Below are 17,633 nucleotides of genomic sequence, written 5' to 3' on the forward strand. Positions count from 1 at the left end.
TTACTATACCGTATTTACTCGATCTAACGTGCACCTTTTTTCCGGAAAAACGAGTCCAAAAATCGCATGCGCGTTAGAATCGAGACCGAAAAAAAAAACTCCTCGTTATCGTATTGCCATCGACATTTCAAAATGGCCGCCTCCTACGTGCCTCGGCCATTTCTGTCGTTGTTTCAGTCGTACGTGTGCTGAGGATTTGTCATCCCGTTCTGCGTTCGCATCGACGGCATGGAAGTGCCGACTCCAAATACTCGACGAGTGTACCACGATGCCGCATTTAAAAGAATAGTTATTACATGTGCAGAGGACGGACGGAATCGGGCCGCATCGCGGTCGTTCGGATATAGTTTCGGAGTTCCCGAAACGTGCGTGCGAGACTGGCGCAAACAGAAGCAGAAGATTTTTTACAGCAAAGCTTCACGAAAAGGTTTCAGTGGACCAAAGCAGGCCGGTTTCCCGAAATCGAAGAGTGTTGACAGCGACAAGGAGTTGTCCGACAGCGACGAGGACTGATCCATTACGCGACTCGTATCGTCGCCGTAGTGGTGACAGTTTTAGCGGCAAGGCCCGCTTTTTGACTTTGTGTTTTACTTTTTTGAAACTTCAGTTCTTTAAAACCCAAATACTTGTTCTTCTGAATGTGCGAAGTTTGACTCCTACGGACTTTTTTTGTTCTTTTCTCTCACGAAAAATGGGTGCGCGTTACAATCTATGTATTACTTTTTTTTTTTTGGTCGCGGAAAACGGGTGCGCGTTACAATCGAGGGCGCGGTAGAATCGAGTAAATACGGTAACCTACAGACGTACACCCTATTCCACACACTGAGCATGCCCCTTTGAGTCATGCTCAGTGCATGGAACAGGGTGAAATTGAGAGTATGACGGAAACCCGTCTGGCTGGGATCAAACATATTATAGTTAAAGGGATCTGGACACCGACCAAATGATTTAAAAACGAATGTATTGACCTTTCGGTGCCCCCACGGGAACCATGTTCACACTAAAAGATCGGCACAGCAGTTCGCCTTTTTAAGCGCGGCACATCACGTGACCAAGACACCTGGCGTACATCCGAGGAAGATTACCCTCGTTGCGATTAGGAATGTGCGGCGTGGTTTGGATGATCAGGGACTCCAGATAAAGGCACGTAGCACGATTTTTCTCCCTGGCAATCACACGGGCGTCTTTCCAGCTGATAGCGTGTGACGTACCGTATTTACTCGATTCTACCGCGCCCTCGATTGTAACGCGCACCCGTTTTCCGCGACCAAAAAAAATAAAAAAGTAATACATCGATTATAACGCGCACCCATTTTTCGTGAGAGAAAAGAAGAAAGAAAGTCCGTAGGAGTCAAACTTCGCACATTCAGAAGAACATGTATTTGGGTTTTAAAGAACTAAAGTTTCAAAAAAGTAAAACACAGTCAGAAAGCGGGCCTTGCCGCTAAAACTGTCACCACTACGGCGGCGATACGAGTCGCGTAATGGATCAGTCCTCGTCGCTGTCGGACAACTCCTTGTCGCTGTCAACGCTCTTCGATTTCGGGAAACCGGCCCTGCTTTGGTCCACTGAAACCTTTTCGTGAAGCTTTGCTGTAAAAAATCTGCTTCTGTTTGCGCCAGTCTCGCACGCACGTTTCGGGAACTCCGAACTATATCCGAACGACCGCGATGCGGCCCGATTTCCGTCCGGCTCTCTGCACATGTATAATTATTCTTTTAAATGCGGCATCGTGGTACACTCGTCGAGTATTTGGAGCCGGCACTTCCATGCCGTCGATGCGAACGCAGAGCGGGATGACAATTTCCTCAGCACACGTACGAACTGAAAAAATGGCAGAAATCGTAGGAGGCGGCCATTTTGAAATGTCGATGGCAATACGATAACCGAGTTTCTTTTTTTTTTTTTCGGTACTCGATTCTAACGCGCATGCGATTTTTGGACTCGTTTTTCCGGAAAAAAGGTGCGCGTTAGATTCGAGTAAATACGGTAGTTGCTCAGTGTTCGGCCACGGCATTGGACGCAACAGGTTTATTCTTGACGTCATTCTTGTGCTGTTGTTTGAAGTTGCTGGTTTCCCCCACGTAGACGTAAGGGCAGTCCGCGCAAGGGATGACGTACACAACACCCGGGTACCTTTCCTTTTCAATAGGGTCCTTCACACGTACGAGTTCGTGCCGGAGCTTCCTGGACCGGACGTGCGCAGCCTGCACGTCGTAAGGCCGCAGAACTCGTGCAAGGGGCTCGCTTACACCCGGAATGTATGGAATATTGGCCCGTCTCTGTGTTGGTCCAGATTTGATGGGCACTGCACAAGCCAACTGGCGCCATACTGAGTCAATTAGGTACTCAGGGTAACCACACGCCATCAGCTCCTGCCACACCATTGCATTGTCACCCGCACAATCTTCCTCTGTCGTGCATACCCTTTCCACCTGACGAAGAAGAGAGCCAACAACGGACCTCTCTTGCGATGCCGGGTGCACCGATCTGTAGTTCAGGTAGCGCACAGTGTGAGTGGGCTTCCTAAACACCTTGAAAGACAAGCGTGAGCCATCGCACTTCACCAGGGCGTCCAAGAACGGTAGCTGGCCCTCAGACTCCGCTTCGACTGTGAACTGAATTGCTGCATGCATACTGTTGAGGTGAACCGTGAATAGGTCGAGGTTCTGCCGCTGCAAAACACTGAAGCAGTCGTCGACATACCTCAGAAAGCACTTCGGTTTCGGCGTAAACGAGGAAAGTGCCCGAGCTTCAATAGCCTCCATTGTTAGGTTAGCAGCAGTCACTGAAATCGACGCCCCCATCGCCGCACCGTGTACCTGCCGATAATACTTCTTCTGAAAGGTGAAAATAGGTGTTCGACAGGCAAAACTTGAGTAGCCTGCCTAGGTCGTGCACTTCGAGTCGTGTCCATGTCGGGTCCATGTCGAAGGCGGCGACGCACACATCCACGGCCATGTCTATGGGTACACTCGTGAAAAGTGACACAATGTCAAAGGAAACCAAGACTTCATCCGGATCGACTATAGTGTCTTTGACCTTTTCGATGAAGTCATACATGTTGCGTATATAGGTAGCACCTTTGCCTACCAGCGGCGAGATGACCCTATGAAGAAAACCTGACAGCCTGTGGAGCGGGGAGCGAGTGAAGTCCACTATGGGCCGCAGGGGGTATCGGTCTTGTGTACCTTCAGTAGGCCGTATATAGCTGGAGCTGATCCATTGTGGCGAACTGCTGTGCCGATCTTTTATTGTGAACATGGTTCCCGTGGGGGAGCCGAAACGTCAATACATTCGTTTTCAAATCATTTGGTCGGTGTCCGGATCCCTTTAACTAATATGGAACAGGGTGTATGTCTCAAAGAAAAATGCCTCTTTTATTCTCTCATTTATTTTCTGTAGAGCCAACAGAGCCAGCGGTTGCAGACTGTTGCAGTTGAGCGAGGAGAGTACTGGTGCCCACTGTGCAGACAGCTTGCAAACTCTGTCCTTCCACTGCACCCCGAGGAACCCAGAGGTGCGCTGGTACGCAGGGGCACGACACCCAACACTCAACTGGTGCAAGACCTGTCCGCGATGCTTTCACACAAGCCTATGGTGGAGGTGAGTATTCATAAGTGTTGTTTAAGCACAAAAGTGCGTACGGTAAGACCTTGTCAGAATGACCAACTGGGTCTGTTGGTTCAGCATATCTAGAGGTGTAAGGCACGACAACAACAGCAGACAGGAGGGGAAAAAAAAATTGTGGGCAGCTTGCTCTAGGGGCGCTAGGCTCAGTCGCAACGGAGCTGGTGGTCTCCTAGCTAGTCCCGGCTTGGCTCAATCTCTGCAAGGATTAATTAGCATAGTTAGGCCTCATGAAACTCAAGTATCTCTGGTGGGCTTGGTTAGATCACACACAATTAGTGTTAAGACATAGTCATAATTAACACTAATTAGACTTAATCGGAATTGTTTAGGTTTAATTAGTCACGACTCAGTCAGTAGTAATTAGTAACTTCCTGAGCTTGGCTTCGCTAGCCTCATTGGGAATTTGACTTGGATGGCCTGATTTCTGTGGCTCATACCATTTCTTGATGGTGATGAGCCCCATTTCAAGGTTAATTAAATGAACATATTACCCTCACATCGATTCATCATTTTTTAAGTTTAAAAGGTGTGTTATACCGGCTTTTATGCTCTACGTATAGTAAATTTTAAAACATAACGTATTTTGCAGGTTATCACTTGTATTCCATCGAAAGTGAAATCCTGCTACTATTCAAAATTTGCTTCCACTTCCCTTTGAACCAATAAGAATAACATATATGCACATGCCTTGTTTCAACTTTAAAAAAATATTGTGCAGGTTAGTTGGGTCTTGACAAATATGCTAATTTTTCTTTATAATATGTGATATATACTAGTATTCGAATTCACTTTGAAATTATTCGACCAAACCACTATTCTCTTCGAAATTGCTTCGAACCTAAAATTTACTATTTGCACAAGCCTAGTGCTGAGTAATAGTTCTTAGCCAGGACTCAAGAAAAATTTCTACCAACACAAAGTTCGCATGAGCCATGATTGTTTCACGGAGGTTTTACTGTATTCATAGCAAGCAGTTTGCCGGAAAAGTGCCTGCCTGCTATAACTTTTTGTGCTGCTCTTCTGTCATAAATAAAACCAAGGTTCTGCGACAGTGTTGCGTGTCTTGCATGTTATCTATCCTCATTTTTGTACAGCTTGCCCTACTGTGCCCTATGAATTATCAGCAAAATTTTGTTGAAGTGCTTGTAATTTGAAACTATGCATTCTGTCCTTTTAATGTTGTGCTGCTCTGCTTAAGTGGAGTCACATTTAGTAACAGTTCTTTTCATTTTCAATTCTGCATACCCTTTATTATTGGCTCGCTTAAATATCCACGTGTGGCCATTGTTGGGATTGGACGCTAGTGGTATAAGGGATGAAAGGGGCCATGACATGAAATGACGTGAACAATCAACTATTCTCTATGATCGTAATTGATAGTAGCGAAACGATAATGGTTATAAGTAGAGCTGTGCGAATAGCAAAATTTTGGGTGCGAAGCGAATTCGAATAATAAAGATTGAGTGCGAATCGAATTGAATAATCTTAGAATATTTTCGAATATTTCTTAAACACTTTTTGAATACTTCGAAGTGAAATTACAGAAAAAAGTTGCAGAGAATCCCCAAGTATGTTCCTATGAGATAGCAACATGAAAGTGTTTCTTTTTGCTAGGTTAATGAAGCGCTGGCACAGGGTGGTGTTTCATAGTTGTCTTATCAAGAATAAGGCAATGTAGAGGCCGAATTCTATTTATGTACATGATTTGGTGCAACCAAAGTGTTGCTGACAACACTTTACACGATAGGCAAAGATGCCATTTCCTCAGCCTACTCCTCCTCTTTCAACTTCTGTGGAAGCCCAACTGATGTGGCGGACAAGGGTGTGCTCCCTTCAAGTCCGGAGTTCCAAATCTGCCTCGTAGACGTCGATATATAAGAACATATAAAATTTTGTCCGATTTTTCAGAGTTGCCCAAATTTCAGGTCCAAAACAGCATTAATTGAGCCCCCACCTCTGCCACATCTTTCATCTCCATGTTGGAACCAGCGTTTTCTTGAGTTAATCCATTTGCGACCATAGCGGAGCTTGAAAGGCAGCTTTGCCGCAATACGGGGGTGTGATGAGGTGAAACATATTGAAAATCTAGGGACCACTTTCAATCGGACTTGACTGTGTCTTGGCTAAGTTCGACCGTAACGGAGTTTGAAAGGCAGCTTTGCCGCAATACGGTAGTGTAATGAGGTGAAGCATATTGAAAATCTCTCGGGGTCATTTTCAATCGACGTTGACTGCGTCTTGGCCAAGTTCGACCGTAACGGAGCTTGAAAGGCAGCTTTGCCGCAATACGGGATGTGATGAGGTGAAGCATATTAAAAATCTAGGGACCACTTCCAATCGGACGTTGACTGCGTCTTGGCCAAGTTCGACCGTAACGGAGTTAGAAAGGAAGCTTTGCCGCAATACGACAGTGTAATGAGGTGAAGCATATTGAAAATCTCCAGGGGTCACTTTCAATCGGACATTGCGTCTTGGCTAAGTTCGACCAAACGGAGCTTGAAAGGTAGCTTTGCCGCAATACGAGAGTGTAATGAGGTGAAGCATATTGAAAATCTCTCGGGGTCATTTTCAATTCGACGATGACTGTACTTGTTTTTTGGAAGTTGGAATAGTTCGAATAATAAAATTCCAGTGCGAATCGAATCGAATAGCAAACGCTATTCGAAAAATATTCGAAGTTTCGAATATTCGCACACTCATAGTTATAAGACAAGCCAAGCCAGCAAGCCAACATGGCTGTGCACGTCATGTGCTCTGTCTTGTACATTTAGTGTTGGCTGTTGTAAAGAAAATAACTTGGACCTTCGTCACAGTTATTGTGCGTGCAATGCAAAGAGAGAAGGAAGCAAGGACATTGTGATAAAACTCACGCTGCATTTATATATAACTTGCACTGTGATGTCGGGAATGCGGCACATCTCGCCCTGCGGCACTGAGGTTAAGATGGAGCTTGACGGTCTGGGTATTACGACGAGCAGGCAACCTGCATCGGAACCACATTGCTCGATGCAGGTATGGTCAGTCTGCCCAGTAGACAGCCCGTGCTCAAACCGCGATGCTCGGTGCAACTGTGACCATTCGCTGCTTCTCTGACAGCTGACTGCTTAAACGTCTTGCCCGCAATCCGCAACGCTCGCGCCGAGATGTAGCATGGCAGGCCAGGCCAGACCGAAGCTTCGGCCTGCTGTCTTTCATCAAGACTGTGCCATTTCAATAGCACAAACACCGTAGGACCTCGTTGATATGGTCTTGTTTCGTAGCGTTTCCCGGGGCCATTGTTTACAGTCGGGAACAAAAAAAAGAAATGCCGTAATACGGCGACGCTTCTTTTAATACGTTATTGAAAAGCACGATAGTGCAGCACCAGTGTTCACTGCATTGCCAAACTACAATCACATTTGTTTTCTGGTCACTATCCCACGTTAACGAGAGAAGTTGCAATGCACATAGGATAGAGAGAGCAGCAGCCCACTGCACCAGTTTTCCTGCAATGTGCGCTTGGCCATGTAGACTGTGGCTTGATGGAGAGAGCACACTCTCTTCCGGTATCAGCAAATAACGCAGCCAGTCGCATTCATAGCCATTGCCACAAACTTTGCTGCAATTAGCATAATCTTTTATGCTTTGTGACGGAACGCATGGTGTAGACCCATTGGCAGGGAACTGCACACTTTTAATAAGTGGTAACTCAAACGTGCTGCTTTTCCCTGCCGCCTCTTTGAATGAACTTGCTAACAGTGTGCATGGCGTGCTTGAAATGAAAAAGGCTCATAGTGGCCGTATCAGCCTAATAAAGTAAGATGAAAGGGCATAGTGTGCAATATATTAGAAAGGGTGGAGAATGGGAGGTCAATATATCCGTAGTATACATTGCATAGGATATTCAAAGAGATGCTACGACTGTTAGATATGTACAATACCTCAATGTACTGATACACAGTACTAGAACCTCATTCATACACTTAACGAAAAAAATTAGGAGTGTGCGAATATTCGAAATTTCGAATATTTTTCGAATAGTGCTTGCTATTCAATTCAATTCGCACTGGAATTTTACTATTCGAACTATTCGAACTTCCAAAAGCAAATACAGTCAATGTCCAATTGAAAGTGACCTCTTAAGATTTTCAATATGCTTCACCTCATTACACTCTCGTATTGCGGAAAGCTGCCTTTCACGCTCCGTTACGGTCGAACGTTGCCAAGAGACAGTCAACGTCCGATTGAAAGTGGTCCCTAAATTTTCAATATGCTTCACCTCATCACACATAGGTATTACGGCAAAGCTGTCTTTCAAGCTCCGTTACAGTCGAACTTTGCCAAGACACAGTCAACGTCCGATTGGAAGTGGTCCCTAGATTTTCAATATGCTTCACCTCATCACATATCGGTATTGCGGCAAAGCTGCCCTTCAAGCTCCGTTACAGTCGAACTTTGCCAAGAGACAGTGAACGTCCGGTTGGAAGTGGTCCCTAGATTTTTCAATATGCTTCACCTCGTCACACCCCGGTATTGTGGCAAAGCTGCCTTTCAAGCTCCGTTACAGTCGAACTTTGTCAAGACACAGTCAACGTCCGATTGGAAGTGGTCCCTAGATTTTTCAATATGCTTCACTGGTATTGCGGCAAAGCTGCCTTTCAAGCTCCGTTACAGACGAACTTTGCCAAGACACAGTCAACGTCCGATTGAAAGTAGTCCCTAGATTTTCAATATGCTTCACCTCATCACACCCCGGTTTTGTGGCAAAGCTGCCTTTCAAGCTCCGTTACAGTCGAACTTTGCCAAAACACAGTCAACGTCCGAAGTGGCCCCTAGATTTTCAATATGCTTCACCTCATCACACATCGGTATTGCGGCAAAGCTGCCTTTCGAGCTCCGTTACAGTCGAACTTTGCCAAGACCCAGTCAACGTCCGATTGGAAGTGGCCCCTAGATTTTCAATGTGCTTCACCTCATCACACCCCGGTGTTGCGGCAAAGCTGCCTTCCAAGCTCTGCTATGGTCGTAAATGTATTAACTCAAGAAAACGCTGGTTCCAACATGGAGATGAAAGATGTGGCAGAGGTGGGGGCTCAATTAATGCTGTTTTGGACCTGAAATTTGGGCAGGAAGTCCGAAAAATCGGAAGCCGAATCTTTTTAGCATCCAAAATTTCAGATGTTCTTATATATCGACGTCTACGAGGCAGATTTGGAACTCCGGACTTGAAGGGAGCACACCCTTGTCCGCCACATCAGTTGGGCTTCCACAGAAGTTGAAAGAGGAGGAGAGGCTGAGGAAATGGCATCTTTGCCTATCACGCGTAAAGTGTTTTCGGCAACACTTTGGTTGCCACAAATCATGTACATAAATAGAATTCGGCCTCTACATCCCGCCAGTGCTTCATCAACCTAGCGAAAAGAAACACTTTCATGCTGCTATCTCATAAGAATATGATTAGGAATCCTGTCTAACTTTTTTTTTCTGCAATTTCGCTTCGAACTATTCGAAAAATATTCTAGAAATATTCGAGAAGTATTCGAAAAATATTCTGTTCGATTCGCACTCACACTTCAATATTCGAATTCACTTCGCTGCCAAAAATTTGCTATTCGCACAGATCTGAAAAAAAATTCATCACAGCCTCGGTGCCCTCACTTATGCCTTAATGTGTGTGTGTTGATCCAGGAGCTGTCGATAAAAGAGATGCGGCCCTTCATGGAAGACCTCACCAATGCAACATCAGTCAGTATCGGACCATCTCGTGCTTGCCCAATTCACACGGTCTGGTGCTGTTTCTCTGCTCTATTGCCAGGTGAGAGCATGTTTGCCTTGTTTATTGCACAGTCTAAGCCAAAGTCAAAGCAGCACAATAATGAGCAATACTTCTATTTTCAAACAAGTTTGCTAATGAAGCACATTCACTTTTTTTTTTTCTCCTACACAAATGCGACATTGAGTATTTGTGCCAACACCCTCTAAAAAAAAAAAGGCTTAAGGCCGAAGCGCGAATAGTCCATGGCCGAAGTGCAGGCCGTGAGAACATTTTTTTGAGAAGTGGAGGCGCGACGGCAGCGAGCCAAACATCATAGCAAAGCGATTGGTAGTGCGCAAACCTGAGAACATACAACTCGAAACAGCAAATTCGCTTTTCTCTCAGTCTGAAAGACAGCAAGAACCCAAAGTCGCCATTTTTCTTCCTGCACTCAAACGCTGGATGGCTGCGACAAGCCACACCCTATGAGAGTTATCTTTAAATGAAATACGTTGTCAGCACCTGGCATTCGAAGTGCAAAAGCGCGCTGTATTTAATGGAGGCGGCGACGGCACAGAACGGCGGCCGCCGCAGTGGCCCGTTCAAACGCGGATCTAGACCTGCCACACGTGTCACGTCGGTTCTGTCAGTGCAGATAACTTTACTCGGCGGAAGAAAGCGTCGTGCGTGCTGAAGCTGTGGAGGCGGCGACGGCAGCGGGAATCCGGTTTCCCCGCGAGATAAGTGGCCCGCTCAACGCAAGTGCTGTGTCTTCAGCGCGCGTTCACTGACGGAGGGCAAGGTAAGAAGTCGCGCCATTTTTCTGATTTTTCATGCGAAGAAACCTGCAAGGGCTGAACGTCGGTTCGTGTCATTGCATTCACAGAACCTCAGGGTGACCGAGAACGAGATAACGTGTGTCCAAGCTGATTTTGACGGAGGCGAAGTGCGGCGGCACACCGGCACGAAAGTGCTGTGTCCTTCAGTGCCAGTGACGAGGATGAGGAATGGCTTGAAGTGTGCCTGCGTTTTGAGAGCGTCGACAACTTCACTCCTTGCTGCGGAGCTGCGCTGAAAATGGCTGCGCGCGACATTATCCCGGTATTTTTATACAAGTGCTGTGTCCTTCACGCCGCCTTCCAACTCAAGAGTGACTTAGAAGTGATATTCTACATATACTTCCAAGGTGTGCTTTTTCGATTTCTAGAAACGCCAGTGCGGAGCTGCGCTGAAAGCATGGCTGCGCGCGAGGAGAGCAATGGCACAGAAGTGTCAGGGTGAGCAGCTGTTGACGTGACATTGCAGTCGCCACGTAGTGGAGCAATAGAAACACGCAGTGACGAGGATGAGGAATGGCATTTCAGAGGGAAGCAAGTTGAAATCACCGTTGCTGAACCAGTGTCACGAGCCGAAACATATTTTAATACTCAAGAGTGAGAAATGTGACGGACAATGGACAGTGGAAGTATGGCAGGGTATGCTGTGGTTTGAAGCAAGCAGTCCTGAGCAATCGTCAAAACAAGAACAGTGAATAAAGAAAAGTTTGTTTGCAGAGAAGCACTGACCTCGTCAAAGAAGGGCAAGCTGGAAACGCTGGAAGCAGTAGCGCTGTTTGTCGCTCTGCGAATGCTCCAAAATGCAATCGCAAAGCAGTGCTTTAAGATTCCTCGAGTTTCATTTATTAGCACCTCACGAAGTTTCCCAGCTCCTGCAAGCGCAAGCTGGTTCTCGAGAAGCATATTTAAGCCTACGACGAACAGTTAACCTTGCAGCTGAAGCTGGTTCTCGAAGGGTAGCTTGTTGGAAACGCTGCAGCATGCTAGAAATCTCTCATTCGAATGGTTTTAGAAGCTGAATGCATTCAGACAAAATGAAGATCACTCTTTGAGGTGTGCTCTCATTTATTAGTGCCTTTGGCCCCGCTGTAAATAGCCTATCAGTTGTTCGCAGCTACCACCAAAATGCAAGTTTTACTTTCTAGCTTGTTCCTTGGACTTATATTTCCTCTGTTCGAATTTACTATGCATCTTTTTTTTCAGGTAAGATAATCATAAGCTGCAACGTGAAGATACGTATTTTCACACAGAAACAGTTAACCTTGCAGTTTTACTTAAGGTCGAAGGGTAGCTTGTTCCTATGCATCTTTTTTTTTCATTCGAACTTCCCTGAATGCATTACGTGAAGATAATTTTCTTTGAGGTGTGACTACGTGTTCGGGCTCTTTTGTGGCCGATGTATCAATCAGTCGCAAGTTTGTGCTACCAGCCGGATGTATAACCAAGAACCGATAAACGAAATTATGCGAAGTTCCTGGACATTTGATATATCTATTTCTGTTTACTACTGAGGTGAAATACAGGGCATAAGCTCAGCAAAACTCGGTTTAAGTGCTTGATACTCCTCACAGCAAACACACGTCTTTTACTTATTCACAAAAGAAAGAAATATGTTAAAATTTGTGAGGCTCATTTGACCGTGAATATTTGCATGCAATTCCTTTACTCCTGAGGAGGGAATTCCTAAGCACCAAACAGGAACACTGACAAAAGAAAAGGCCAAGACAAGCGCACAGCAGACATCCCTACGCAAGCCTTCGCTGCTCGGTGGCGAGTAACCACCGCCGCCGCTTCGTGACGTCACGGTGGCAGCCTTCAGGCCTTAAAGTCTAGAGGGTGTTGGACAAGCGCATGCAAGCACTCGCTTTTACACAGAAAGTAAGCCGCACATTAAAAAAAAAAGTCCTCAAGGTCATGACGCGCATTGACAAACGGACACAGCATCTTGGCCTCTAGTCATACCCCCTCCCCCCCCCCCATGCGCAGCTTTCAGCGCACGTGCTGTTATGAAAGGAGAGACCAAGTGCTTAAAGCAAGCAACAAATTCCTGTAACTCCACTTCTATTTGACGGATTCTAAAAATTTTTTTGGCATTTGATTTGTGAGCCAGTTAACTCCTTTAGTGAAGGCATTTGATGATTACCTAGAAAAGTGTTGCAGAGCCCCTTTAACATAGACAGCAGCACATTGTCAATGTTCAGATTCTGAATTTTTTAAATCTTGCTCTTTGTCGCCATAGTTTGCTTTGCGGCATAGCCAACCTTGAAGTGCATTAAAATAAAACAGTTTCCCCGTTTTTCACTGCACCATTTATGGCAATGACAAAGACATGAATTTTTTAGTGAAGGCGTAAGATAAGGTTTGCATGCCTAAAATATGAAGCAAATTGTTGTGCAAGTGTTTTAGGTGCAGTTTGCTGTTGGGGATTCAGCATTGCCTTGATTTTGTCATTCTGCATTCCAGGACCAACTTGGAGGCAGAGATAGTGCTAAGGAAAGGAAACCTCTGCTTACCTCAACCACAACAAGTCAAGAAGCAGTCATGTTTCTGTGAGTGTGATCTTGGACTGTGTTGAATTGTTTGCTTGGCCTACTTTTTATGCATCGCGTGGAAGCTCCCTTCGCACACACTTTTCTCACTAACTTGTGATCCGTCATTTCGATACCAATTCCAGATAGGTCAGTGTACATAAAAGGAAATGAAGAAACACCGAAAAATCTTGCCATGCAACTATAGTCAGGTACAACTTCAGAAGGCAGCGGCACTCCCACCTCAGAGGTGAATGCACACTAGCCTGCACCAATCAGTGTGCGCGCTACAAACTGACATCGTAAGCCGCAAAGTCAGTGACCCTGCTCTCGGAGAAACCACCAAGTACTATCGGTATGAAGTGAAACACGATCAGCGGAGCACATGGCTCAAGCATTAGCAAGGATATAGTGCACAACGTCCAGTCGTCATTATTAACAGGTGCGGACATCCGGTTTGGCAGTACTGTGTGGTCCCCCTACACTCACACCTCTGTTCTAGTTCTGATATTCGAAACAAGTAAAAATAAAAGAAATAAAAGAAAGTAAAAGTGAAACAACCAAAAGTGTTCGACACGCCCTTGCCAGCCACCATTATCATCATATCAGAACAAGAACACAAGCAAAAATATTGCACTATGGGAGTATCGCGCAGTGCTGCCAAGCCGGATGTGCATGCCTGCCGGAGGTGATGACTGTACGCCGCGCTCTATAGCTTTGCTAATGCTTTGGCCATGTGCTCCGCTGTTCGCGTTTCATTTAATGCCGATAATACATATTAAGCAGGACTCTTCCTTTCGTCGCTGTGGCAATCGTCTGGCATGCTTCAGTCATCTCGGCAAAGCCTCTGGGGGACGTGGCAATGAAAACTATTCTTGTTATTTATGGTGATAAAATGATGAAATTTGGCTTAGATGTGATGTGTTATTCTGACATCATAACTGAAATCGTTGTTGTGCTATCTGTTGTAGTTTTTGATTTACAACACTTGATAGACTCTCATTGTCATCCCAAAATTAATGAATGAATTCGACATAAGTTCGTCAACATTTTCGCGTAACTGTATTCACAAGGGCCCGTTCTGTGCCGTAAAGCTGTTGGTTTACTTTTTTAATGTTCAAATAAGCGCACAAAAAAATTTTTAAATGTCCTTTACATATTGTCTCATTAACAACTTTTACAAAAAAGCAATTATAAAAATCTGTATGGTGTTCAGACAAATGTGGACAGCTTTACGGCACTCATGAATGTTTAGAATCTAAGTGCAAAAAGCAAAATGGTCATATTTTTATTTGTTGTGAAATGGCGCAAGGATGACTGACAGCAACTGCACAAAAAGTGAAAGCCGGGAAAACGGAGCTCAAAGAATATAGACCTCAAAGCTGAGAAAATGGAACTAGGAAGGGAGCGGGTTTTATTTTTCGTAGAAGATATGCAGCATTGTGGCTACCTTGAGCTCACATCTCTCCTCTTTACAATGATGCCCATCATGGCAGCACTGTGCCAGGGGATAGCTGCACGATTTGCATTTTCTAAAACCCACTTTTTTCGTAGTTTTCGATGACAGCGCATTAGTAAAGTGCTTTTTTCTGAACTTCTACCACTTATTTTGTTCTAATATTTCACCATGACATAAAAGATAGTCTGAGGATTGCAAGAAAATTTAAATAATGAAAAAATTGGAACATTTTGACCAAATTTACCATTTCATTGCCACGTCCCGCCTTATGCTGTATCCGACCATAAGTTCATTTCATACCCCCCTCCCCCCTGCCCCACTGTTCTACTGCACACCTTCCCTTCCCCCTTTGCCTCCTCTGCTGCTCTGCTATTGCCTCTAATCAACACCGGTCTGTTTCTCCTGGGCTTCATCAAAAACATGAACATTTGCTTATTTATTTGTAAGCCACACCTTCCTTGTGGAATACACATATATTGCCAGAAGGCTTTAGCATTCTTGAAGCAGCATGGCAGTCCTTTCTAACAGCAAACAGCAGCAAGTAGCATGCTTCACTACGTGGTAGTTAATTTTCCCTGCTATTAATGTGTCCCACTGCGTTACGCAGCTGCATTTCATGAGGCTTATGAAGTACATCCCCATCATTATGCATTATCATTAGCACAAACCAAATACTTGTTATGTGAGCCATCCGTATCTTGAGACATGTACCTTGCTCATTTTTTCCTCACACTGCTGTTTAGTCTGCGTGAATATTTTCACTGATAAAATGTGATCGCAGGACAGTTAGAACGGGTGTACTTGCAGCGGTGTTGCATGATGGAACAGTGGTTTATATATCAAATGTGGAGCCGAGCAGAAGCTTGGTACACAGGTAGTTCAGTGCTGTACTTTTGCGTGGCTTTTCCTAGAGTACCTATGTTAGAATGTTCAACAGATGTAACTCGGTATAAGTAGCTTAGACTGCATTCATTTTGCTGATGCATATTTCAATGAAGTTGATAGTCTGTGCTTTGTGTATTGCTTTATGCCCTTACTATAAGTTTTAATTCAGGCAACGCTCTTGTGAGCCTAAACCAAATGTGACTGAAGGGTATACCCATGAGTCATTAGCTTATTCATCACTGGTTGCTTTTTGAGCGCAGCTAATGTTCTTTACTTCCATATGCAGTGCCTTTGTTCCGGGGGCTGGCATTACATGCAGACTGGTGGATGGAGCGACGGCAAGCACCCTTTTGGTCACAACTCACTGGCATGGTGCTCAGTGAGAACCTTACCAGGTAGCACGGTCACCGTCATCCGTTCAGTGATGGCGTTTTCGGAAGCTTTCTTCCTATTGAGTGACCCATAATTGGAACTTCGCGATTAACTGTGATGTGTCTTGCAGTATCTAAATTTGTGTCAGCTAAGAGTGATTTACTAGGTCAAAAGCTTCTGTGAATTTCTTGGCTGCAATGCATATTCACCTTGAACTAGTGTGACCAAAGAATGGGTTGAGAAGTGCAATATTATTTGTTAGCAGCTGTCAACTCGCAAGTGTGTTTCCCGGAAGGGTGTATGTATCAGCTCTTGCAGCACTCGTATGTGAGGCGCATTGTAGTAGAGTCTACAAAAATTAACCATGTTTTTTGCGCTTGCAGTCACTTGCTTCACTACAACTTTTTTGCGTTTCTGCTGTGCTCACAGCTACTTTAATGAGCTTTTTTTTTTATTACAGGCCATAGTGAACACTGTGCAATAATTAAGAGAGGTGACAGAGTAAGCTGTAAACTAGGGGTGTGCGAATATTCGAAATTTCGAACATTTTTCGAATAGTATTTGCTATTCGATTCGATTCGCACTGAAATTTTACTATTCGAACTATTCGAACTTCCCAAAGACAAATGCAGTCAACGTCCGATTGAAAGTGACCCCTTCAGAGTTTCAATATGCTTCACCTCATTACACTCTCGTATTGCGGCAAAGCTGCCTTTCAAGCTCCGTTACGGTCGAACTTGGCCAAGAGACAAAGTCCGGTTGGAAGTGGTCCCTAGATTTTCATATGATTCACCTCATCACACCCCCGTATTGCGGCAAAGCTGCCTTTCAAGCTCCGTTACGGTCGAACTTAGGCAAGAGACAGTCAACGTCCGATTGGAAGTGGTCCCTAGATGTTCAATATGCTTCACCTCCTCACACCCCCGTACTGCGGCAAAGCTGCCTTTCAAGGTCCGTTACGGTCGAACTTAGGGCCAAGAGAGAGTCAACGTCCGTTTGGAAGTGGTCCCTAGATTTTTAATATGCTTCACCTCATCACACCCTCGTATTGCGCCAAAGCGGCCTTTCAAGCTCCGCTACGGTCGCAAATGTATTAACTCAAGAAAACGCTGGTTCCAATATGGAGATGAAAGATGTGGCAGACTTGGGGGCTCAGTTATGCTGTTTTGGACCTGAAATTTGGGCAGGAAGTCCGAAAAATCTGACGCCGAAGCTTTTTAGCATCCAAAATTTCAGATGTTCTTATATATCAACGTCTACGAGGCAGATTTGGAACTCCGGACTTGAAGGGAGCACACCCTTGTCCGCCACATCATTTGGCCTTCCACAGCAGTTGAAAGAGGAGGAGAGGCTGAGGAAATGGCATCCCTGCCTATCACGTGTAAAGTGTTGTAGGCAACACTTTGGTTGCACCAAATCATGTACATAAGTACAATTCGGCCTCTACATTGCCTCACTCTTGCTAAGAAAGACAACTATGAAATATGACCCCACCAGCGCTTCATCAACCTAGCGAAAAGAAACACTTTCATGTTGCTATCTCACAAGAACATACTTAGGGATTCTCTGCAACTTTTTCTGTGATTTCACTTCGAATTATTCGAAAATTATTCAAAAATATTCTATTCGATTCGCACTCAATCTTTATTATCCGAATTCGCTTCGCACCCAAAATTTTGCTATTCGCACAGCTCTACTGTAAACCTAATTCCTATGTGCTCTAATTTGGAAGTGGCCCTAAAAGCATAAAAAAAGCCCCTTCCTGGACACCCGGCCTTTCCACATGATTTCACTGCACTTTTGAGCTTGATCGGATAGATTGGCATATAAGGAGAGCATGGGCAGTCATGATGCAACATTAAATGAGAACGTGTTTTATTATGTCAGTTACTGGCCTACCGCCCAACAATTTGTCTACAAACGAAACGAGAAGGCTGTTCCACTGACGAGGCATGCGGCTGCTTTAGTATAGATTTCTGAAACACTATTGTCTAGTGAAGGGAGGCAACAGTGAGGTTTAAAAGAAATTTCAGTAGTGGAAATGATGCTCAAAAAGCCATCTTGAGAGGGCCACGATACCCCGCCACGGTGGTCTAGTGGTTATGGCGCTCGACTGCTGACCCGAAGGTCGCGGGATCGAATCCCGGCCGCGGCGGCTGCATTTTCGATGGAGGCGAAAATGTTG

The 17,633-nt window shown here is 45.0% G+C and overlaps 1 protein-coding gene across 1 annotated transcript in view; it reads left to right on the plus strand.

The window, feature by feature from the left end:
- The window catches only part of LOC119385752 (E3 ubiquitin-protein ligase Ubr3-like), a gene marked incomplete in the record, with an annotated part of 121,881 nt that overhangs the window by 70,100 nt on the left and 34,148 nt on the right, over positions 1 to 17,633 (plus strand). The window contains 5 exon segments of the mRNA XM_049414088.1: positions 3,407 to 3,607; positions 9,302 to 9,428; positions 10,576 to 10,645; positions 12,668 to 12,753; positions 15,363 to 15,448. Of these exon segments, the coding sequence (XP_049270045.1) occupies positions 3,407 to 3,607; positions 9,302 to 9,428; positions 10,576 to 10,645; positions 12,668 to 12,753; positions 15,363 to 15,448 (570 nt within the window).

The sequence above is a fragment of the Rhipicephalus sanguineus genome, chromosome 3 (assembly GCF_013339695.2).
Source record: "Rhipicephalus sanguineus isolate Rsan-2018 chromosome 3, BIME_Rsan_1.4, whole genome shotgun sequence".
NCBI classification, from domain to species: domain Eukaryota; kingdom Metazoa; phylum Arthropoda; class Arachnida; order Ixodida; family Ixodidae; genus Rhipicephalus; species Rhipicephalus sanguineus.